Source organism: Vigna angularis, chromosome 2 (genome assembly GCF_016808095.1).
Source record: "Vigna angularis cultivar LongXiaoDou No.4 chromosome 2, ASM1680809v1, whole genome shotgun sequence".
NCBI classification, from domain to species: domain Eukaryota; kingdom Viridiplantae; phylum Streptophyta; class Magnoliopsida; order Fabales; family Fabaceae; genus Vigna; species Vigna angularis.
The window spans coordinates 40533913-40556932 of NC_068971.1; the positions used below are offsets into that span (position 1 = coordinate 40533913).

The 23020-nt window shown below is 35.5% G+C and overlaps 1 protein-coding gene across 2 annotated transcripts; it reads right to left on the bottom strand.

Moving 5' to 3' along the window:
* Positions 1-1665: 1665 nt before the first annotated feature.
* On the bottom strand, positions 1666-7438 carry LOC108326774 (DUF21 domain-containing protein At4g14240). Of its 2 annotated transcripts, XR_008246759.1 has the most exons (14): positions 7052-7438; positions 6879-6955; positions 5880-5963; positions 5671-5784; positions 5206-5289; positions 4967-5038; positions 4322-4389; positions 3551-3638; positions 3388-3461; positions 3198-3310; positions 2941-3124; positions 2725-2771; positions 2521-2617; positions 1666-2017 (listed from the first exon to the last, which is right to left on the bottom strand). XR_008246759.1 is itself a non-coding variant. In XM_017560327.2 (13 exons), exons 1-13 carry the CDS (start codon positions 7284-7286, stop codon positions 2009-2011), a joined length of 1419 nt encoding a protein of 472 aa, XP_017415816.1. In that variant the 5' UTR covers positions 7287-7437; the 3' UTR covers positions 1666-2008. The 2 variants fall into 2 exon arrangements, 1 of the variants encoding a protein (XP_017415816.1); XM_017560327.2 differs by having other exon boundaries at positions 2941-3310; positions 7052-7437.
* Positions 7439-23020: the final 15582 nt, after the last annotated feature.

Below are 23020 nucleotides of genomic sequence, written 5' to 3' on the forward strand. Positions count from 1 at the left end.
TATAATATTTCTAATAAATAATACGATAATTATATTTAATACATGATAACCACGTAATATAATTTTAAGACTCAATTTACTATTTTGTTTTACTATTTATAACATGTTAATATAGTCTTTTAAATTTTTTAAAACATAACATAATAACTACTTTTCATTAAATTAGCAATAAAATTGCTAACAAATAAACAGTAACGGTTTCATAATAATTTGAGAACTCAATGATATTGATTTAACATACCAAAGAGTCACAGTATCATAACTTTAAAAATTAAAGAATTTGATTAAAACTAAATAAAAAAAATTGATCATAAAACATATAAATAACAGCGCAAAACATTTAATTAAGCCTAATTTATAGTACAATTTGAGCAGAATTCCCATTCTTATATATTTGAATGCATATATATATATATATATAATTGAGTTGAATGTAAAGTATATGAAGAATAATTTGTGGTGCAACTTATTTACATCCACACAGAAAAAGTGGAATTAAAGTGACATTCCACAGTGGCAAAAGGCAATCACATGCTGAACTTGAAATTAAAAAAATAAATAAAGAATATAAATTTTTAGGCTATGATTCTAACGAGATGCGTGGTGACGTGTGTACCGTTAAAATGTAGAACAAAATCTTGCACAGTATAAGGAAGTTGAGTATTGAATTGAATCGAAGCCCTTTTTTTGTCAGACATTTTTCGTCTAAAAGAAGACAACATCGTGTTTGGTCGCAATCTTAGCACTGCACTCGACCAACCACACCCACACCCACACCCCAATTTATGGAAACAAATTCTATGCCTAGTATATATTATAACATAAATCTAAGGTGAGTAATAAGAACTATATTAGTTAGAAAATAAATAAATAAGATAAACAATATATAAATAAAAAGATTCGTAAAAAAATTGTTTTAAGATTATTGATTAACTGTGTTAATATGATATCTTAATAAATTTGTTCACCATTTACTGTTGTCTAATATCTCCAATGTTTCTTTATTATAAAACCTAACATATTATCATCCCAATTATCTCATAATTTTTTCTCCATTACTCAATTGAATAACTCCAAACTCAAAACACTTGAATGACAAAGTCATTTTTTGGGAGATTGAAAATGTCCACCTCCAATAGGCTTACTTTAATAAATATGAGAGGAGTGTACAAAGACTTGTTCTATGCAGAGAAAAAGATTTGAAAGGTAAGCCTACTTGTATCCAAGTGGCTGAATGATGTATAGAACAGTTCACGTGAACAGAAAGCGACATAACAATTTTCTTCTAATAAACGAAGAGACAGCCAAAGCCAAGATACTGGTATATGTCTGTTAAGAGAAACAAGCATTTTTCATATCCTAATTTTCTTTTCCCACCATAATCATCATCTTTGTCATACTATATCCGGCTCCAACAACAAAAGCTTAGTGACAGACAATACAGCAGCAATGAAGTCATACAGAAAATTAATTAGATGCAACAATTTCAGCTCAGCATGAAAGGAACCCAGCCATATGACAGGCGAGAAGTGTGATTTATGATGAGTTTTTTCTTTTTTTCTCTCTGAGAAGATTCCTTTAGAAGAGAAATTATATATGGTTGACATGAGCCAAACTGGCATAAGAACTAACATCACTTTTATCACAAAACCCCAAGACATTGGGTTTATGAATCTGTTATCTCATATGTTATATAACTTTGTTTGTTATTTCTATCGAATGTGAAACTTAGAGTTACACTTTGATTATTCCTAACAATTAATTATACAAAATTGCTAAGAAAACAAAAGTGTAAAAGATAATAATATTTCCTTGGATACTATTGGACCTACATGTTCATAAAAAGACTCCGTATGACCAACATCTCCTTCCTGTGTTATACCATCAAAGACACCAATGGCCACAACTATATACAGGAAGGGTGGTCTGATTCAAAAGATCTTCAAATGATATTCTTCTTTAATTTAAATCATCCTTCACAAACTTCTTCCAACTTTCTCTTGATCGCTCAATTCCCCTAGGTAAAGAAACGTTATTTCAATACAAGATATCTAAATAATACATCAAATAATAGTGCTATAACTGTAATCTGAACTGTATCAATGGAAGCATCTAGCATAAATGTTTCAAGTGTATTTTCAATGATCTTTCATTAAAATATCTTGAAATGACTTGGCATGGAAAGTAAATTTTTCCTGAAGATTGGCATGAGAGGCTAGAAAATTGACTTCGTAGTAGGCTCACTTTTAATTTTGTATTCGGATGACGTTATACCTTTCAAAATTTGTAGGATTAATTTCATCTGAGACTTGCTACATGTTTTATAAGCATGGATATATTTACTTTTAAAAAATTATTTAAACTCACTTTTAAAATACCATTTCCAAATGCAAAGCCATTTTTTACGTTATTTTAAAAATATATTAATTCTTTCAAAGTTCTACCAAACTCAGTAGAAATAGTCCAAAATTGTCATCTTTCCATTCCAACCTAAAGTTTAGAGAGATAGAAACCATGAACCTGATTCTGAATTGCTACAGGCTTTTGACCTGCCAACTTTCGGCCAGAAGGAACCCGTGCCACAGATGTAGCAGCTGCTACAGCAGCCACACGTATTCTGCCAAATTCATCATGCATTCCTTATTCTCATATTCAATTTCCACTTAAAAAGAAAAGCAATGGGAAATAGAGATGAAGAAAAACAAGCTAGAAAGTTTATATCACCTTCTATGTACATCAATATACACATCAGTCTCGTCCACAATTTCTTCCTGCAAGGATGAAAATTATTAGAAAAATTTCTTCATTCTAAGGAAAACAAATTGTACTTTGTTTTTGATGCACCAATAATGCACAACAATGCCATGTGACTAAGGTAATCTTAAAGGGACGATAACAAAAGTGAATAACCGAGCTGTGATTAGTACAAGTGGAGGCTACCTGAAGGAGTTCTTCAAACACGTCTTCCAAGGTAATGATTCCAATAACTTCATCCCCATCGTCAACATTGTCAAGAGAGTGGTGGGAACCATTTGTTGCAGTGACATCCTTCTGAAATTGTTGTTCTGCAGCATGCTTAGAGAGTTTGTCAATATTGACAACCTTTTCTGATTTCTCGTAAAACCTGGCTAGTAATGGCATAGTTAGTTGAGAACTCTGCTTTATGACTTCTTTATCCTTGGATTTCTCAATGTTACCAGTTGCCAGAGGGTACTTTGTCTCTCGTTTAACCTTGACTACAGCTGCCATATGACTGCTTCCTTTTTGAAACTCGTTGAGGATATCATAGAGAGGCATATCTGCTGGAACTCTGGATTAGTAATGAACAACAGTTTAGTAGAATGAATGAGTTAGATAGACGAAGTATAAGGTCACCATCGGTCAAACCTTGGAATTCTCCGGATGGAAACAGCACTGACTGGGGTCTCTGTTTCAGCTCTTACAGTAAGAAGGTTCTTTACCTAGCAAATTGAGTGGTAAAACGTTGTTAGCAGTTAGTTCTAGAAAAACATTTTTTTAAGCATTTCTGAATCACTGTGTAAAAACTCACTAGTAAGAGGCCAATTATATTTTTGGGGTTTCCACTGTATACAGGAACACGACTATGACCTCGTGAAAGAATTTTCCCAATTGCTTCCCTGTGATTAAGCAGAAAAAAATCTTCAGCTCAAAATATATAGGTCAAATAACAAGGTAAAGGTAACTAGATGAACTTTCTCCCTTACTTTTGGGAATGTTGTTCAAAAAATAAATTACCTTAACTTACTCAAAAAACGGTTCAGTAGAAGTTAATCTGACTTTCAATTAGATGACCTTTCTCCCACACTAACTACTCTACTAAAAGAATAGCCTTTTTTAATCAGTCCAAAGAAATAAGGAATGTGATATCCCAGAATCAGCAATGCATTTATGAAGTACAAATATATATCATATGCATAAGAAAATCAAGAGTGTCTGCGTAATCATTAGTTAATAACACAGAAATGCCACAGCACATATTCCAGACAACAGATAAATTTCTGTCCGTACTGGAGTGCTGCATATCTTGCTTATCTTGCTTTTACAAACTCATTCATTGATTTACATGCTACTGCCATTTCAATGTAAATCATGGCAAAATAAAAAGAATGAAAAAAATATTCACGCATGCAATTCAAATACACGAGTTCAGGTTAATAATAGACCGATAAAGTGAGGAAAAACTGTGTCGGGTAAGTGACATCAAGTAGTCCACATTCCACAATAATTTGGTTTGAAATAATTATGCCCTCTGAGATTCCTACATCGATCTGACCAGAAAAGCCAATAGAAAAAAACGCACCAGTCCAATTTGGAAGCCACATCCAAGGAAAATGTAGATTCAATTGGTGTCATGGCCTCCTCAGCAGTCTGCATAATGATGTAGAAATGTTTTCTATTATAAAATCAAGCCAATATAATAGATATATCTAGGTTCGGATTTATCTTGAAACTGAAACAGAGGATTGTCCTGAAAGAGTGGGTAAATTATAACATCCATAGACTACTATTACTGAGATTGTTACCGTAAAACAATAAAGAGAGCCCAGCTAAAGCTTTTCAGAACATGTCCAGTTGCTAAGCAAAGGAACTGGCATGGATGATGAAGCAAGGACCATACATACAAATGTAGATTTGAAATTTGAAAAGTCATATGACAGTTACTTCTTTGCCAGAAAAACATGCTCTCCTACATTAGGCACTCATGATAGTCTTATTCTACAGCTTTAAACACAGAGCCAAAATGTCATACATTTAGAGGCATAAATTGTCTCGTTGGCACAGTATATTTTTACTTTTTCAGGTATATCAGGAGCAAATTTCACGCCATTCATATATTCTGATGTAGGGAGTCTTTAAAGAAATGACAACTGTCAAACTCTTTGTTACATATAGATGGCAAGAGATAGAACTATCAGAATGCCTTCTCCAAGTCAACAGTAGCTACCTTCTCCGTGAGATCTAATGCTCCGCTGATAATCGTTGCCTCGTCATGAGTGAGTTCACCACCTTTACCAGCCTTCAATGGTAAAAGAAAAAGAAGTCAAGGGAAACAGAAGCAATTGAAGAAATTGAAAATTCATCATGGAGAAATAATAAGCATTCCTTTATAAAATGTATCAAAGTTGTTTTTTAACATAGTAATAAATTAAAAAGTATACAAAATGGTCATAATTAAAAAATTACCTCTTGGCTATGGATTGAGACAAGGGCTTTCAACTGTGCTCGTCTAAATAATGCATGACTATGACCAAGTAAAATATCCAGAACCTGGAAGCATAAATGTAAAGATCTACAAAAGCCACAATTTATTTTGAATAAAAATGTCCGCTGTTACGAACTATATAGCATATGTCTTCAGAAAAAAAAAACAGCTTAATATGACTACTGAATGGTTCAACCTTAGATAACCTAATCCAAATTGTCAGAAGCCCTTTTACTATAGGGCATAAGGTTAGTAATTGGGATAACTGAAAGAAAAATCTATTTGAGCATATCCTACTTAATCAGAGTCATAAAAACAATAAGTAGTATTGTAATGGGTAGGTGAAGTTGTGTATCACCTTTACAGCATATTGGGCTTGGAGAATGATATGATTTGCATATAATTTCTTCAATTAAAATTATAATTTAGACAAGCATAGGCCTTACCTTTCCAATAGGAAAAGCAATTGGATAACAGATTATCATCAGAACACGTACAAGCCCCACAAAATTAGCACCAACATAGAGCCCATATCTCGTGCATATAGCTTGTGGGATAACCTATTCCAAAATGACATTGTAACAACAGTCAGTGTAATTTTCTGCTTAAATACTAGTGTATGATGCCTGAAATCTGGATTGGAAAAATATTGTACCTCTCCAAAAGCGAGAACAAAAGTCACAGATAACAGTACTGCTACAAACGGATGAAAAATTTTGTCAAGGTAAATTGGAAGTGCCTGCAAAATCAAAAGGGCAGGAAAGGAAAACATGAAACGAAGGATCCACAAATAATCATTTGTTGTTATAACATCAGCTACCCAAAAGCAATGTTAACATAAATTATTGGTTCTGTGACATCTGTTATAATTGGCTTTTTTAGCTCTTTACTCTTTTGGGATCATCATTCTTGTTGACCAAGGGGAAATGAAGGTGCCATCAATTTCAACTTGACTACAGTATAAACTTGTTCATTGTCAGGAATTTTCAAATTAATTATAGGTTTATTCTAAAACTGATCCAAAAACTCAGAACAGAGATTTCTCTCAATTTCTTCAGCCTAAGTTCTCACTTAATTAACATTGTATTTTTGTAAGAGTTGTACAGATAAATATGATGACCTTGACTCAGTTAAACAAAAAATGATTTTGTAGAAAAGTTACCATCTTTTTTAAATAATTACCCTTATATAATTTAGAAGCAGTGTGGGTGTAACACTTTGAACACCAAACTGAAGTGCAAAATGAAATCCCTAGAATTCTCCAATGGGGAAATCAAGCCAACAAAACATGTCCGATTTCTAAATTCAAGGTACTGTACCATATCATGTACCTTTTTGCCTTTTTGATTATTGAAAGAATAGACAATTGTTGATTGGTTGGTAGGTTGGTTGGATGGTTGGTTGGATGGTTGCTTGATTCAATTGAACTATTAAATTAAACCCTCTAAAGAAATGACCAACAATGAAAATGATCAAGCAATACAATTTCTTCAAGAAAACAACCAGGATAAAAAAATTTACCATACGAACATATTTACTTCCGTTGATCAGTAAGAAACAAATTATGCAGGGTAATCAGACAGCAATTAGTTTTACAAAGAAAGCAAACCCATTTGATCAAGGATTAGAATTCCCAAAACCAAGTTGCGAATACCTCCATGGCACAGGCGTTACAAAGAAGCAAGGTGACAAGCAACTGATGCTGCTTCTGAACAACGGGCAAAATAGCAGCTGCAAGAGTGAACCAAAAGGTCAAAGAGAGAAACAAGAAAAGAACGAAATTACCATAATATAATATTTGGTTGAGAATGTTAGTTAGGGTGGTACCAGCTTGTTTCTTCTCGGTGGAAGAACCACTCTGCTGGAGAATCTCAAGGTCAACGAGACCCAGAGACATTAATCCAAGAGTAAGACCAGACATAATCCCAGCGAAGAGAACAAGCAAACAAGAAATTCCAGCATAAAAGAACCACCAGAGAGTCCCAAATGGAATATCCTCAGCATCGTAGACGAAATTCCCTGGTCGGAACTCCATCATACCCACCCTCTGCTCATGCAACATACTCTGTTGCTTACACCTCAGGAAAGCAAAAAAAGTAACAACAATTCACACTTCCCTCGAAGAAACAAAACAAAGAGCACACGCACCATCACGAGGACCATAGTAATAATAATATTTAAGAAAACATAAATGGACCTGCCATTCTATATCATTTTGATAGTGCCATTTGTTACGTAAATAGAATCTGTCGGTATCGGTGGTCACTGTAACTTAGGTACGTTTTATTGTGTTGGGCCCAGACCAAGTTTATTGTGGATTGTGTTAGAGTAGTCCGTTTTTGTTCAACGTTTTTGTTTTTGCTAAATGGAGTCACTGCATTAACTCACCCATAGTAAATAGAGAGAGAAAATATTTCATTTTTCAAAACTTTGAGTTGATACCTGTAATAAATCCTGTTTCATTCTATATCTAACAAATCGTTTTATATAAAAATTAAATTAAATTGATAATTCTGAATGAGTTTAATTTGGTTGCTATTGATTTAGAAATAGTAGAGAGTAGTTGGAGGGGAACTTTGATGGCTATTATATGCCACTGAACAATGGAATAATACAAGTTAATATCATCCTAATGTTATGCTAGAAGAAGAAACATAAATAGAAAAGAAAAATAATTAGTAATTTTGTAACAATAATTAAGAATCACTTCGATTGAGATATTATTTTCTACCCATTAGGAAGTATTCTAGAAGTGCATATTGATAAGATTTAATATGCAACAACGTCGATGTTCTAATCTTATGCTATTTGGTTAACAAGGAGAGACTTCTCGAACACCAAAGATATTATGTTCCTCTTTTTTATTACGTTGATATAGTGTGAAAATATCTTGATGAGTTGAAGATAGATGTTACGGTTATGAAAAAGTCTAGAATACCACACTTTGCTAGATACAGTGTGATAGCTAACCAATGGATTCCATGTCTTTCTCAAAAATGTTATGTTCAAACTGTATGGTCAAACGTCTTTATTAGGTATTGAGAAGGATTTGCAGTTTCTTAGAAGACAAGAAACAATTAATATTTAATATTTAATATTTAATGTTGATTGACAAAGTGTGTAATTTCTCTTTTGGACGTGGATAAGTTATATACGAAGAAAACATTTGACTTCTGTTTTGTAGAATAGATTGTAATTCTAATTTTTTTTCCTTTTTAAAATTTACAATTAATAGAAATTACTTAATTTAGAATAATTGTTTTTATTTAAAATCTTAATGTATATTGTTTTATAAATAGACTTTATTAATAAAACATAAAAATAAAAATTATCTCAAACATCTGATACTAATTACTTTTTCTAGTGTTACATTTTTTTAATATATGTCCAGTTATTTGTTTTTTATAAAAAAAAATTATTATATATGAAATCACAACCACCAAATAGAACGGTGAACTATAGTAAAACCAAATTTTTTTTTAAATAAAAAAGTCTCATTAACCATTTCATTAATATTCCAACAAAACAAATAAATAAATAAATTATTTTTACACAAATGCATACAACACTCTAAAAGAACAATCTCTCTAGCCAAAAGTAAAACAATTGACTCAATAGACAACCTTTTCTGTTATGATGGTACAAAACATTCTTAAATAACAATCTTCTCAGTCATAAGTGAAATATATGACCTTCACAAATTAGTCTCTTCAACCATGGTGGAACAAAATGCTCTTTCGAGCAGCTTCTTCGACTAATGAAACCCGTCATTCTTTCAAATAGTCTTTCCGACTATGGTGGAACATAATATTCTTCTAAGCAGTCTCCCTGATTAGGGTGGAACATAACACTCTTTCAAACAATCTCCTAAACTAATAAAAGTCATTATTCTTTCAAGAAAATAACTTCAACTAATGAAACATATCACTCTTTTGATTAACCTCTCTAACTAACATGAAACACATTCACGAACACATAAACTTTCAAAATATGTCTTCACTAAAGCTATATTTTAAACCATTTATTCTAAATACTCATGCAACTTCATAACATCTCATTTCATAGCTTTAAACAACAAAAGTTAGAAATAACAATTAGAAGTTAAGATTTATTCATTAGTTAAGATTTATCCTTTTATTAAAATAGATATCATGGATAATATAAACTTTTTAAATATGAACTATGAATGAAAATATTGGTGAATATCTATTATTATATTGTTTTAGTAGTAATTTTGATTTTATGAAAAATATAATTATTACATAATGAGATTATGAAGAAGTTGAAATAATTTTGTATTCAAATTACAACAATTAAATAATTTTTATTTCATTTTAGTGTAATGAAGATAATTATATTTACAGGCATGTTATTTGTATTGAAATTGTTTTCAAATAAAAATATATATGATAACTTTTATCACTGTGATGAATTTTCAAAAAATATTTGTTAAGGGTATATAAATATATAAAAAAATTGAAAAATATCAAATATATTAAAATTTAAAAAGACTAATTTAAATTATATATTAATTTATATGAATATAAAAAAGAAAATTGAGGGACCAAGGTCCCCTCAGTCACCATGATGATCCGTCCTTGATTTTAACTATGCTCTTACAATTTTCAAATGCCGTTTATATAATATATTAAATGACGAGTGTTATAGTAGTTTGAATAAAATAATATTATATTTTGTAACGATAAAGTCTATAGAATGGGAACCAACCACTATTTATAAAAATAAGGTTTTATCAATTATGGTTTGGTTTCCACAAATAGATTATTATTTTTTTAATTAGATTCATGTGCAAAATCAATATAATTGGATCCCGCCATTCAGGGTTAATGAATTTAGAATGAAGGTGGATTGTTAATGAATTTAGAATGAAGGTGGATTGTAACGTTAAGCTTAGTTGTTATTTCATTATGTAATATCATCGTCTTCAACCTTTCCTCTAAATAAAAAATCCTAACAATTCATAACAGTCATCGAAAAACATCATCATTAATTTCTATGCGTCCCACACAACCACCACTACTACCCCAAAACCATTTTCCTCAAAAATAACCAAAAATAGTGAGTTTTCTCTACTCCCATTGCATCAACCACCTCACGCCGCCATGAAAACCTACAAAGAAATTAGATCCAACACCCAAAAAATCCAAAAAAACATCAACCCTTAAACGCAATCATCATCATCACGAATCCTAATTCAGAAAACAAAAGCCCAGATACCAAAAACTCAATCGCGACGCCATAATCATAAGTCAATCCATCATTGCATAAGATCGAATCACTCGCAACAACCACGACGAAGCTTAGAGCCCAAAACTCTGGCTACCGTGAACAACTCGCACTTCATTGTGACTCAAACCAGCAGGCAAAGCACACCAGAAAGCGAAACCATGAACCCTAATCACATTCTCTAATTTGCACATCCAAATCGCAGACTCTATGAAAACCCAAATCTCTTCACATTCTTCGCGGACCTGCAAAGAGAAAGTTCATAAACATAAAAAATCCCAAATCGCAACAACCAAAATCATAGAAATCTCATTCCCAATTTCGTTTTCAGAAATCTCGTTCCTAATTTCAAGAACCCTAATTTAGTTTTCAAAAATCTCATCCTCAATTTGATTTTCAAAAATTCTAATTTTGTCACTCTAAAATTCAACTTTCAAAAATATAACATTTTTAACCCAATTTAATAGCAGAAACTCAATTACATTGATTTTGTCCTTTTAGAACTCAATTAAAAAAATTTGAAAAAAGAATCTATTTAAGAAAATCTAATATAAATAGAAACTATTGATTAAACCTAATTTCATCCCATACAAGGTTCGTAGTATTCTTGAATAAAATAAAGCAATTGTTTTTATAGTCAAATGCATAAACTTTTGCATTCATTATTCATCATGTGCTTTCTTATTTTTCATTATAGAATATATCCAAAAGGGAGTATTTGGCCCACGCTTTCTCAATAAAAGTTCAAAGGCATTAGGTGGGTTAGGTTTGCTTAGTCTAGGGGCAAAAGTGTATTCTCTTGAGAGTTTTTGACTTCATCAATAAAAATATTTTTACACAGATTTTTTACAACATTCTAAATATATTATTTTCTTAATAATTTACTATTTATTTATTGTTATAATGACATATTTTAAATCTAATAATAAAATGATATGTATATTGATTTAAAATATTATAAAAAAATCTGAAAAAAATGAATTTTCTGGCATTTTATTATTTTAGATAAAAATCTTCCTTAAAATATATTTATTCCTTAAAATATATTTGATGAAAGACAATAATATATTAACACAGATTTTTTTTATAATATTTTAATATAATACAGGTATTATTTTGTTATAAATTAGCATAATAATAAATAAATAATGAATTAATAGAAAAATATACTTGTCTGTTCTTTAAAAATGTTGTAAAATAATCTCAGTATTTTTTTTGTGGGTTCTGGACGGTAAACTCTTCATGAAATTCATGTTGCAGATACAAGAAGCTGAGAGGGTTCTGCTGCTCTTTGCTTGCTGACAATTGCTGGGACAGAAAATTTGGGCTTTAGATTGAAAATTTGTTAATTAAATTTCATCTCGCCGGAGTTTGGACTCTTCGCTAATTGATGTGGCAGTTTTATTATGATAACTCGCTGATATTTTCAGTGTAAAAATCAAATGCATACCTTGTTAATTTAATGATAGAGTAACTTTGCATGGTAACATAGCAGTGAAGTCTAATCTCATTTCATCTTTTATTATTGAATAATTTGGTTTTAACTCTAAATTTTTCGATCACCATATTTTACCATCAAATTGTTTTAATTACATATCCGAATAACATTACAAAATCTAATAAAATTTTATCAAATCTTTATCAATATGACAATTGATACTACAATTAAATCAATAAACTTATTAATGTACTTCTCCCTAAACTCAATAAGTGATGAATCGTCGTATTAAATAATGTCATATTTGATACTTGTATCGTATTTATGTATCATAGTGTCATGTTTCGTGATCCGTCTTCTTTCTTTTATGAGTCTTTATTTTATTAAGAGATTGGTCTTGTCTCTTTATACATTGAATGCTTATAAGATATTACTTGCAAATTGTCTTTTGGCCATGTTAGTGGTTGTCCAAGGGAATAAGTCTCAATTTTTTTGTTAACACTTCGGTTATGATTCTCATGTCATCAATTTTCAAACTTCCTCTCAATTGTGTCCTACTCTCTTTCTCCTAGTTGGTAATGTCTTTCTTAGGTTTTGTTCTTATGTTATCGTTTACTCATGATTTTAGGTCAATCATAGCAACAATTCATTCTTCATTGTGTCAACATCGATTCGGTTCAGTTGGTGTAGATTCTATCTTCAAGCTAATGATGTAGCATTCTTATGTCGTCTTGTACTCAACATGAATGGTAATAATTTCTCCATTCTATGACAGGAACTTCATGGTTAAATGTGGAATCAACGTTATCTCCTAAGCTTGTTAAACAAATGTTCTCCTAACAAGACGTTGTATAAGGTGTTAATAAACAATCTCATATCACACTTTGACAATTTTGTATCTTATGGTTTCTTCGTCAAACTTGTGACCTTTAGTTTTTACTTGCTCTTCCGAGAAAGTAAAATCCTAATCGCTAGAAAGTTTACCAATACAATATGTCAACCAAGCTACCTTAGTCCACCAACATTTTCACTACTGCAAAATTGGCGAGTTCAACACCATGGGTTAATGGCTTGGAAGTCTTCATTTGTAAAGATGATGATCAACATACTTCGCTTGGTCCTTAAAAGATAAAAATGTCATCAAGTGTTTCTTCCTAATAGAGTTTGATGCTCCTTACTTCACAAATCTTCCTAATATAATGTTAATAACACCTTTTAAGAGCATGTTCCTTTCCTTTTTGGCATTGTCTTTTCTCTTTGTGGTTGACTCTTTTTCTCTCTTCTCTAGGATGACCTCTTTTGTGGTTGCGAACATCTCTGTCATATTTTTTCTCTAGGATGGTCTTTAGTGTTGGGAAAAACGTGACCCACATAAATAATAATACTCTTCAATTCACTGGGGTTATTTTTCATTGAACCTTGGCAACCTTTAAATAGGTGCAAATAGGTGATAATGACCAATTTTACTTCATTATCCAACATCAAATTGATGGAATTTGTCAACTCTTCCTTTACTTTTAGTCTTGTTTAACTCAATTTCTTGTATTTGTAAGTGATTACATCATAAGTTGTAATTAGCCCTTTTGATGGCTAATCCCCATTCAAAGAAGCTGGGAGAAGATACTCACCAAAGAACATTGCCAAAACCCAAGAAAAGAGAGAAGAGTAGCTGAAAAGATGAAGAACCCAGGCTGCTGCAGAGAGTCACGCCAGGCGCCTACTGACCTAGGCGGCGCCGGGCGTGACAATGCTGACCGAGGACGCGCCTGGCGCCTGTCTGTCGGGCCGCCGGGCGTCACCTTTGCTGATCTGGCAGAAACAGCTTATTTAGTTCTGGAACGCAAAGGGGTTTGCATCTTTGGCATCCCAGACACAAATTCTCTCAATTGGAGCGTCCAGAGGCGAGCTAGGAGCTGTGGGAACAGCCCTTCTTCATCCTTGGGTCCTCCTCCTTCTTCCATTTCCACCATTGTTGTAAGCTCAAGCTCTCCATTCATGGAGAGCTAGTTTCATTCTTGTTGGGGATTGATGTAACCACGGATCTCTTATGTAATTACAGTTGTTTTGAATGATTATATGCCTCTTTCATTGATTGTTAGTGTTTAATTCCTCTACTTAAAGCTTGTATGAGTAATTCAACCATATCATGATTTTAGGGTTTGCTTGATATTGGGAAATATTGGGTGAATCTAGAACTGGATTAAACACCTAAAGGAAATTGTATCTAGGGATAGAACTAGGACCTTTGGTTGTCTTGAATCTCAATTCTTAAAGCGGATGAACTTGTTAGGTTTTCCAAGGGATTGGAGTTTAAGAAGTAAGTCTAGGCTCTCTCTACCAAGGGATTGGGTTTGAGTAAATTAGAAGATTGACATTGGCTAATTAATGAAGGGGAAGTGATTTTCTATACATAAGAGTGAAGTAGGTGAAATCAACCCCCAACAATATCATTCCATATCATTTCTAATCTTTCCATTTCTAAGTGTTTGCGTTATCAAAGATCACTTTTACCATTTACTTTTTATCTTTACTTTAATTGCATGAAAAGCCCAAAAACATGGAATCATTCTTTAGTCTAAATTAGTTAGATATTATACGATTGTCTAGGACACGAGTCTCTTGGGAAACGATATCCGGTCTTACCGGTTTTATTACTTGAACGATTGGGTACACTTGCCAAAGTCACAACAAGTTTTTGGCGCCGTTGCCGGGGACCCGTGTTAAAACTAGACTTTTGTGTGATTTTTAACCGATTTAGGCTTTATCTTTTTGTGTATAATTTTCTAATTTTTTTTGTAATTATTATCTTTATTTTTGGGCTGATTTGTGGCACGAGTTTGGTTGTTTTCTAGTGTATGCAGGGAAACATTCGTACAAGGAGGACTGTGTCATCTGAACCACTCCTTGTGGACCCTGAGATCGAGAAAACAGCTCGTAGAAACAATAGTGACACCAGGAGACAGCGAGCTCTGAGTCAACAAGCTGCCCCGCAATCTTCATCTTCTTTCAACAATCAAGAAATAGAATCTTTTGATTCTTCTTCTGTGAACGGGATGGCTGGCGCAGGACCACCTCCAAGGAGAACCATAGGGGACTCAATAACCTACACAAGCCCGAGAAATTTCTCAAGCATTGTGAGGCCCACTATGAGTGACAAGCTGGCAGAAATGAAGCCTGCTTTACTCCAGCTCATCAGTTCAAACCAATTTTCTGGCCTGGACAATGAAGACCCCCATGCTCATTTGGTCACTTTCTATGAGCTATGTGGTACTATGGGTGTACAAGGGGAGGATGAAGAAGCATTGTACATGAGACTCTTCCCATTTTCTCTGAATGGCAAAGCAAAGGCTTGGCTCCAGTCACAGCCTAACCAAAGTCTTACAAGCTGGGAGGATGTGGAATACAAATTTCTAGCACGCTTCTTTCCACCATCAAAGAGCACAGAGGTGAAAGCTGCCATTGCTACCTTCGTACAAGGAGTAGAGGAACCACTATGTGAAGCCTGGGAAAGATTCAAGTCTTTATTGAGAAAGTGTCCCAGCCATGGATTCAGTCTAGAAATGCAAGTGCAAACTTTCTGTAATGGTTTGCAACCTCATACTAAGATGATACTAGACGCATCTTTTGGTGGTTCAGTACTTTTCAAGACTGCTGATGAAGCCATTGCTGTCATAGAAAATATGGCTTCTACCGACATGCGGAGTCAACATGGGAGAATGCAAGTACAAAGGAGAGGAGTTTATGAACTTGGTGCTCAGGATGCATTACTTGCACAAAATAAGCGTCTTGCCCAACAAATGGAGCTCCTGACTCAACATATGGCCAAGCTTCCTCAGCAGTTACAAGCAATGCAAGCTCAAGCTCAACCACATAATCAAGTAATGAGATGTGATTTTTGTGGAGATAACCATCCCAACGGTCATTGTCAAAGTCCTAGTACGTCCCAACCTGAAGAAGTCAACTATATGGGAAATCAAGGACGACAACACTTCTTCAACAATCATTTCCCTAATCCTTCCAATCAAGGGTGGAGACAAAATCAAGAAGCTTCTAGCAGTAAAAATCCGTATCAACCTGCCCAACATTATCAACCTCAAAATGATCGGACTTCAAAGCTAGAAGATACCTTGCAAATGTTCATACAGCAGTCCATCCAAAACCAGAAAAACACTGATGCATCTATAAAGAATCTGGAAGTGCAAGTTGGTCAATTGGCAAAGCAATTAGCAAACCAACAGGGTGGACAATTTACTGCAAATACGCAAGTCAACCCCAAGGAAGAATGTAATGTAATATTCACAAGAAGTGGGAAAGAGGTTGGAAGAAAAGAAGAAGAAAAAGAAAAGCCAGAAGAAAAAGAACAAGAAAAGAATGAAGAGGAAGATCAAGAAATAATTGAAGAAGAGATTGTTGAAGGTGGAGAAGAGAATAAAAAGAAAGAAAAAGAAAAAAATCAAAAAGAGAAAGAGATTGTGAAACACCTTCCTTACCCAAAAATCCCATCTGCTAAAGGAAAGGAGAAACAATTGGCTCGGTTTAAGCAAATATTTGATCAACTTGAGATTACCATGCCATTGACCGAAGCACTACAACAAATTCCTGCCTACGCAAAGTACATGAAGCAAATCCTCAACAAAAAGAATAAGTATTTAGATGAGGAAACAATTGAAGTGCAGGGAAATTGCAGTGCCATCATGCAGAAGACTCTTCCTCCAAAATTTAAAGATCCAGGGAGTTTCACCATTCCATGCACTATTGGAAACCAGGAGATAGGTAGAGCTCTCGTTGACTTGGGGGCTAGTATCAATATGATACCCCTATCTATGCTTAAGAAGATTGGTGGTCTTGAAGTCAAGCCTACGAGAATGATGCTGCAGCTGGCGGATAGATCCATCAAGTATCCCTATGGTGTTGTGGAAGATGTGGTGGTCAAAATAGACAAACTCCAATTCCCAGTGGACTTTGTAGTTATGGACATGGAGGAATCTGCAGATGTACCACTCATCCTTGGAAGACCTTTCATGAAGACAGCTAAGGTTGTCATTCATGTAGAAGAAGGAACAGTGAAATTGAAAGACCAAGATGAGGAGGTGACTTTCAACGTCTTTGGGGTTGAGCAGCAAAATCATGAAAAAGAGACTAGTCTTGAAGCTACAGATGAACTTCTATCAATTACTAGTCTAACGGAGCAAGCTGCCAAGTTGGTAAAGAGGAGCCTTAGTTGTTTATCTCCAAGAGTAAAGGAAGAAGAAGAAGAAAAGGAAGAGGAACTAGTTCACCAAAATCCTGTGATGGCAAGCGATGAGCCCAAACCTGGCAAACCAGTGAGATTCAAGAATAGGTTGTGGGTCATCAAGAACATAAAGATAAATGGAGTGCTTGAGATAGAGGCTCCATATTCTAGGAGAGTCAAGGTGGTGACTAGGAAATTGTTGAGAGGATGTTGGTGTCATGACAAGAAGAAGCATTCCAACATCAAAAATCAAACTTGAGCTTAATGGTGTCAAGCTAATGACGTTAAACAAGCGCTTACTGGGAGGCAACCCAGCTTTCTCCCCTTTTCTCTTGTTTGTTTTTAATTTTTGAGTGTTGTTTGATTGTTTGATTGTATGTTTTTATGTGTAGTGTGTTGTCTTTGTTTTGAACCATGCTTGTGTGAAGAACAACCAAGGTGAATTTTTGAGTTGATTGTTAGATTGTTGAAGGATATCGTGCATTGATGTGAATTAGAGTTGTGAAACTGTTTTGGCTGTTTTCTGGGCTGTTTTAACTTGTTTTCAAAGTGCCTTTCTTAAGCCAATAGCCAAAAATGTTGCCTAACTTGTGGAATTTCAAAACTTTGAAAGAACGACTTCAATTTCCAACTTGAGTGCTCAAATTCAATTCCTTGGGTTTTGAACAAGTTTGTTTAATGATAATATATAATTCTGGAGCATCTCAAGTGATTTGAAGTTCAAATTCACAAAAACCCGAGTTAGGTAGCTTGGAAATCAGTTTCTACATAATTCTGCAGAAACTCACGCCCGGCGCCTCCTACACTAGAGGGCGCCTGGCGCCTGCTCGTCCACTCTAACCATCACTTCTCAGATTCAGCATCTGGCTGGGTCACGATCCCACGCCCGGCGCCGCATGACCTAACAGGCGCCCGGCGCGACTTCTGCAGCAGATTTTTTTCATTTAAATCTGAGTGCACAGTGGGCTTGGACCATCAAATTCTTTTCACCCCACACTCACCCTAACACTCCTCTCAGTTCAGAAACTCCTCACACACACTATCATTCCATCTAATTTCTCTCCACTTCACGTTTTTCACTCTTCTCCACTCCAATTCACCTAAATCAACTTCCTTCTCACAAAATTCCAGCCCACACACCACATTGCTGCTGCCACCACCATTTGAACCCCTTCATTCTTTCTTTACTCACTCTCGGTCCATCTCCACCCAAGCACTCTCCCAATTCAAAAACCCACACACCAACCTAATCACATTCTCTGTGCATCAAGTAAGCTTTTCACTCTTTTCTATTGTTTATTCCTTCACAATGCTTAGCCTTGGTTGTTCATCATGTACATGGTTTGAATTTGACCTAGGGTAGTTTAATTTCAGTTCTATTTGAGTGTTGTATGTGATAGCTGCTGGTTAGGATTCAACTTCTTGCTTTCATAGACAAATTCGAACACACACACACAATCACAGTGGCTGGAATGCAGAATCTGGGTTTGCCCCAATTCTGCATGTCGCGCTAGGCGCCTGCTGACTGGTGCGGCGCCGAGCGCGACTCCCTCTGCCCAAGTTTGGAACTTTGTTGTGTTGTGTCCTGCAGCTTTTGTTTGTTGTTTAAATGTTGTTTTTGATGAATTTTTGATTGAGCTGTGATTATATCTGAGTTTGACCTATATTAAAGTAGCAAAAGTGTGTTGATTCATGGAGTTTTGCTTGTGCCTTGGCTATTGATGATTTGTTTTCACTGAGTTATGCATCATTACATCATCTAAACTTAATCTCATACAATCAAACTGAGCCAGCAGCTGAGAAGCCATAAAGCTAGAATCTGCATAAAATGCTGTCACGCCCGGCGCCTACTGACCTGTGCGGCGCCCGGCGTGACCACCTCTGACAGCAACCAGAATTTTTGTGGTTTTGCTGCTTTGGCTTCATTTCTTCACTGATCAGGGCTTTTCTTTGATATGTTTTGACTGTATGGTTTGTGTGCATACCATTGAAAGCATTTGGTACATCATGATGTAAGCTAATGATGAATTTACTCATGAATCTAAACACATTTATCCTCTTGAACTCTACCTTATTTTGCAGCTATGGCTTCTTCATCTGGGTTTAAGCGAACCAAGACTACTGCTGGTCTTAGGGAAAACAAAAGGAAGGAGAAGATATATTCTGCTATCTTCTTAACCCCAGAACATAAGAAGCACTTCTCCAATGTTCATAGCAGAAAACTCTTAATGGAGAGAAAAGTAACCCTCCTCCCTCAAGATGTGCCAGAATTCTCCAATGAGATTTTGGAGAGGCAATGGAGCTCCTTATGCACGTACCCAGAGCCCGCCAATATTGCAGTTGTCCAGGAGTTTTATGCCAATGCAAAATCCTTCTCTCCGGACTCAGAACCTTTCTGGAGCTATGTGCGTGGTCAGCGGATCTCATTTAGTGCTGACGCTATTAATGAGTTCCTAAACACAGAGTGGGAAGATGATGATGAGCTATGCGGGTACGCCGAGCTGATGGCGACTGAGTTAGATCATGAAGAGATTGAACAGACCCTATGTATTGCAGGAGGATCATTTCAAAGAAATAGGCAGCAGCAACCTCTTCATATCAAGAGAGTGCACCTGCATTCTCTCAGCCGCCTATGGATGCCTCTAGTGCATTCCAACATTTCACCATGCACGCATGTCTCTGACGTCACGGTCAACAGAGCGGTCATCCTTTATGCCATTCTCACTGGACGCTCTGTGAACTTGGGGAAGCTAATCGCAAATGAGATACGCAACTGTGCGAATTCCACAAAAGCTCCCCTTGGACATCCCTCTCTTATCACCCATCTCTGTAAACAAGAAGGAGTGGACATCACTATTCCACCATTCGAGCATCCTAGGAGACCTATTGATATGGGGTATTATACCCAATTTTGTTTGGATGCAGATGATGGAGTTGCCAGTCCACTACCGAGATCGCCGAGGAGACATGTCAGACAGCGACCTATTCCCCGACGTCCTCCGCCACCACCATCACCTCCAGCTGATCCTTCACAGATGCCAGACTTGAGCCTTGCATTGATTAATGCAAAGTTGGAGGCGGTAAATCGGATTGGCCAGGCGCATGCAGAGATGATGAGGCATGTTTATGCAGCATCCCATCCAGGTTTCATGACATCGGATCAATACAGCGCCTTCGTTGCTTGGCCTGGGGACCAGTCCTTTCCTGCTGGGGGGGGTAGACCTCAGGCTGGCACTGCTGCTATGGATGAGGATGACGATGACGACGAGGAGGAGGATGATGACGATGACGAGGTAGACGAGGACGAGAACTCAGACTGACTGATAGCCATCACAGCAGGAGTCGTTTTTTCTTTATTTTTTCTTCTGTTTTCAGTCTTTATTTTACGTTTAGGTTCATAAACATCTTTTATGCACTTGGTTTGACAGTATGAGTTGTTGTGTGAAAATCTGGTTGTTATGCTTTCTGTACGTGATTGAACGTGTGGAAATAGCTTATTTGATTGAGCATTGATTGTGATGTGTTCACTGAGTTATGCTAATGCTTGGGGAGTCGATTGCAGTCAAAATTCATGACATTGTGTTTAGCAGAGTATGGAATCGTAATTAACAGGGTGAGATTTAGTGCCTCATATTCTTTTGCTGTGTGATTGCTATCATGCTAGATCACAATTGACTTTGCCTGAGTTTCTATAATTTGAACTATCTACTTGCTTGTTGAATTTGATCAAGGTATTCTTTTCTCACCTTACATACACATTAGCCATTCAACCATAATTGTAAAAAGATCTTTCCTCTTTGTACCTTAAGCTTATTGAAAATTCCCTGAACCTTTTACCTTGAGCTGAATAGAACATGCATCTGCATTATAACAGAATAATCCAAGTTTGGGGGAAATGATGGTGTATTGAGAAAAAGACAAAGATGGAAAAGTAAGAAAAAGAGAAAAAGAAAAGTACTGAATGAAAAACAGTTGGGTGTAAGTTTGAAATTGGTTATGATACATGAGGAGCAAAGGAGAAGCTTATATGCATGAAGTGAATTAGGTAATTTCTCAGCTCAAGAACCGTTGATCTCCAGAAAAACCATGATTCTTTCTTAGCCCAACCACAACACAAGCCAATCAAAGTCCTTGTGACATCAACTTGCGTGTAAATTGTTTTGAATTGATTGAAACGAAAGGCAAAGTTAAATTGTGTGATAATATGATTGTAGAGTGAGCGTTATACACCCCTATACACCAGTGCATTAGAGTGAAACACTTTCCAGGTGAGGATTGATTCCATACATCAAGTGAAACACTCTGTCATGGTTGTTGATTTCTTTTGCACCCTTTGCATTGTGATCATAATTGTTGATAGGTGAACACCTCTGTTGTGCTTGATTGATGACAGCTGTATATATCCATTATGTTCTTTCTATTAGATGCTAACGCAAGATTTTCACTTCTTGAACTTAAAGGTTATCTCAAATTTGAAACCAATGCATTTAAATGATTGTATTCTAGAATAGTTTACCTTTTGCTTGAGGACAAGCAAGGTTCTAAGTTTGGGGGAGTTGATAATGACCAATTTTACTTCATTATCCAACATCAAATTGATGGAATTTGTCAACTCTTCCTTTACTTTTAGTCTTGTTTAACTCAATTTCTTGTATTTGTAAGTGATTACATCATAAGTTGTAATTAGCCCTTTTGATGGCTAATCCCCATTCAAAGAAGCTGGGAGAAGATACTCACCAAAGAACATTGCCAAAACCCAAGAAAAGAGAGAAGAGTAGCTGAAAAGATGAAGAACCCAGGTTGCTGCAGAGAGTCACGCCAGGCGCCTACTGACCTAGGCGGCGCCGGGCGTGACAATGCTGACCGAGGACGCGCCTGGCGCCTGTCTGTCGGGCCGCCGGGCGTCACCTTTGCTGATCTGGCAGAAACAACTTATTTAGTTCTGGAACGCAAAGGGGTTTGCATCTTTGGCATCCCAGACACAAATTCTCTCAATTGGAGCGTCCAGAGGCGAGCTAGGAGCTGTGGGAACAGCCCTTCTTCATCCTTGGGTCCTCCTCCTTCTTCCATTTCCACCATTGTTGTAAGCTCAAGCTCTCCATTCATGGAGAGCTAGTTTCATTCTTGTTGGGGATTGATGTAACCACGGATCTCTTATGTAATTACAGTTGTTTTGAATGATTATATGCCTCTTTCATTGATTGTTAGTGTTTAATTCCTCTACTTAAAGCTTGTATGAGTAATTCAACCATATCATGATTTTAGGGTTTGCTTGATATTGGGAAATATTGGGTGAATCTAGAACTGGATTAAACACCTAAAGGAAATTGTATCTAGGGATAGAACTAGGACCTTTGGTTGTCTTGAATCTCAATTCTTAAAGCGGATGAACTTGTTAGGTTTTCCAAGGGATTGGAGTTTAAGAAGTAAGTCTAGGCTCTCTCTACCAAGGGATTGGGTTTGAGTAAATTAGAAGATTGACATTGGCTAATTAATGAAGGGGAAGTGATTTTCTATACATAAGAGTGAAGTAGGTGAAATCAACCCCCAACAATATCATTCCATATCATTTCTAATCTTTCCATTTCTAAGTGTTTGCGTTATCAAAGATCACTTTTACCATTTACTTTTTATCTTTACTTTAATTGCATGAAAAGCCCAAAAACATGGAATCATTCTTTAGTCTAAATTAGTTAGATATTATACGATTGTCTAGGACACGAGTCTCTTGGGAAACGATATCCGGTCTTACCGGTTTTATTACTTGAACGATTTGGTACACTTGCCAAAGTCACAACAATAGGGCCTTGGGCCAAGTACAAATAATAAAAACTAACAATAGAATATCAACTAACTTAAAATAAAATCTACCTAATCT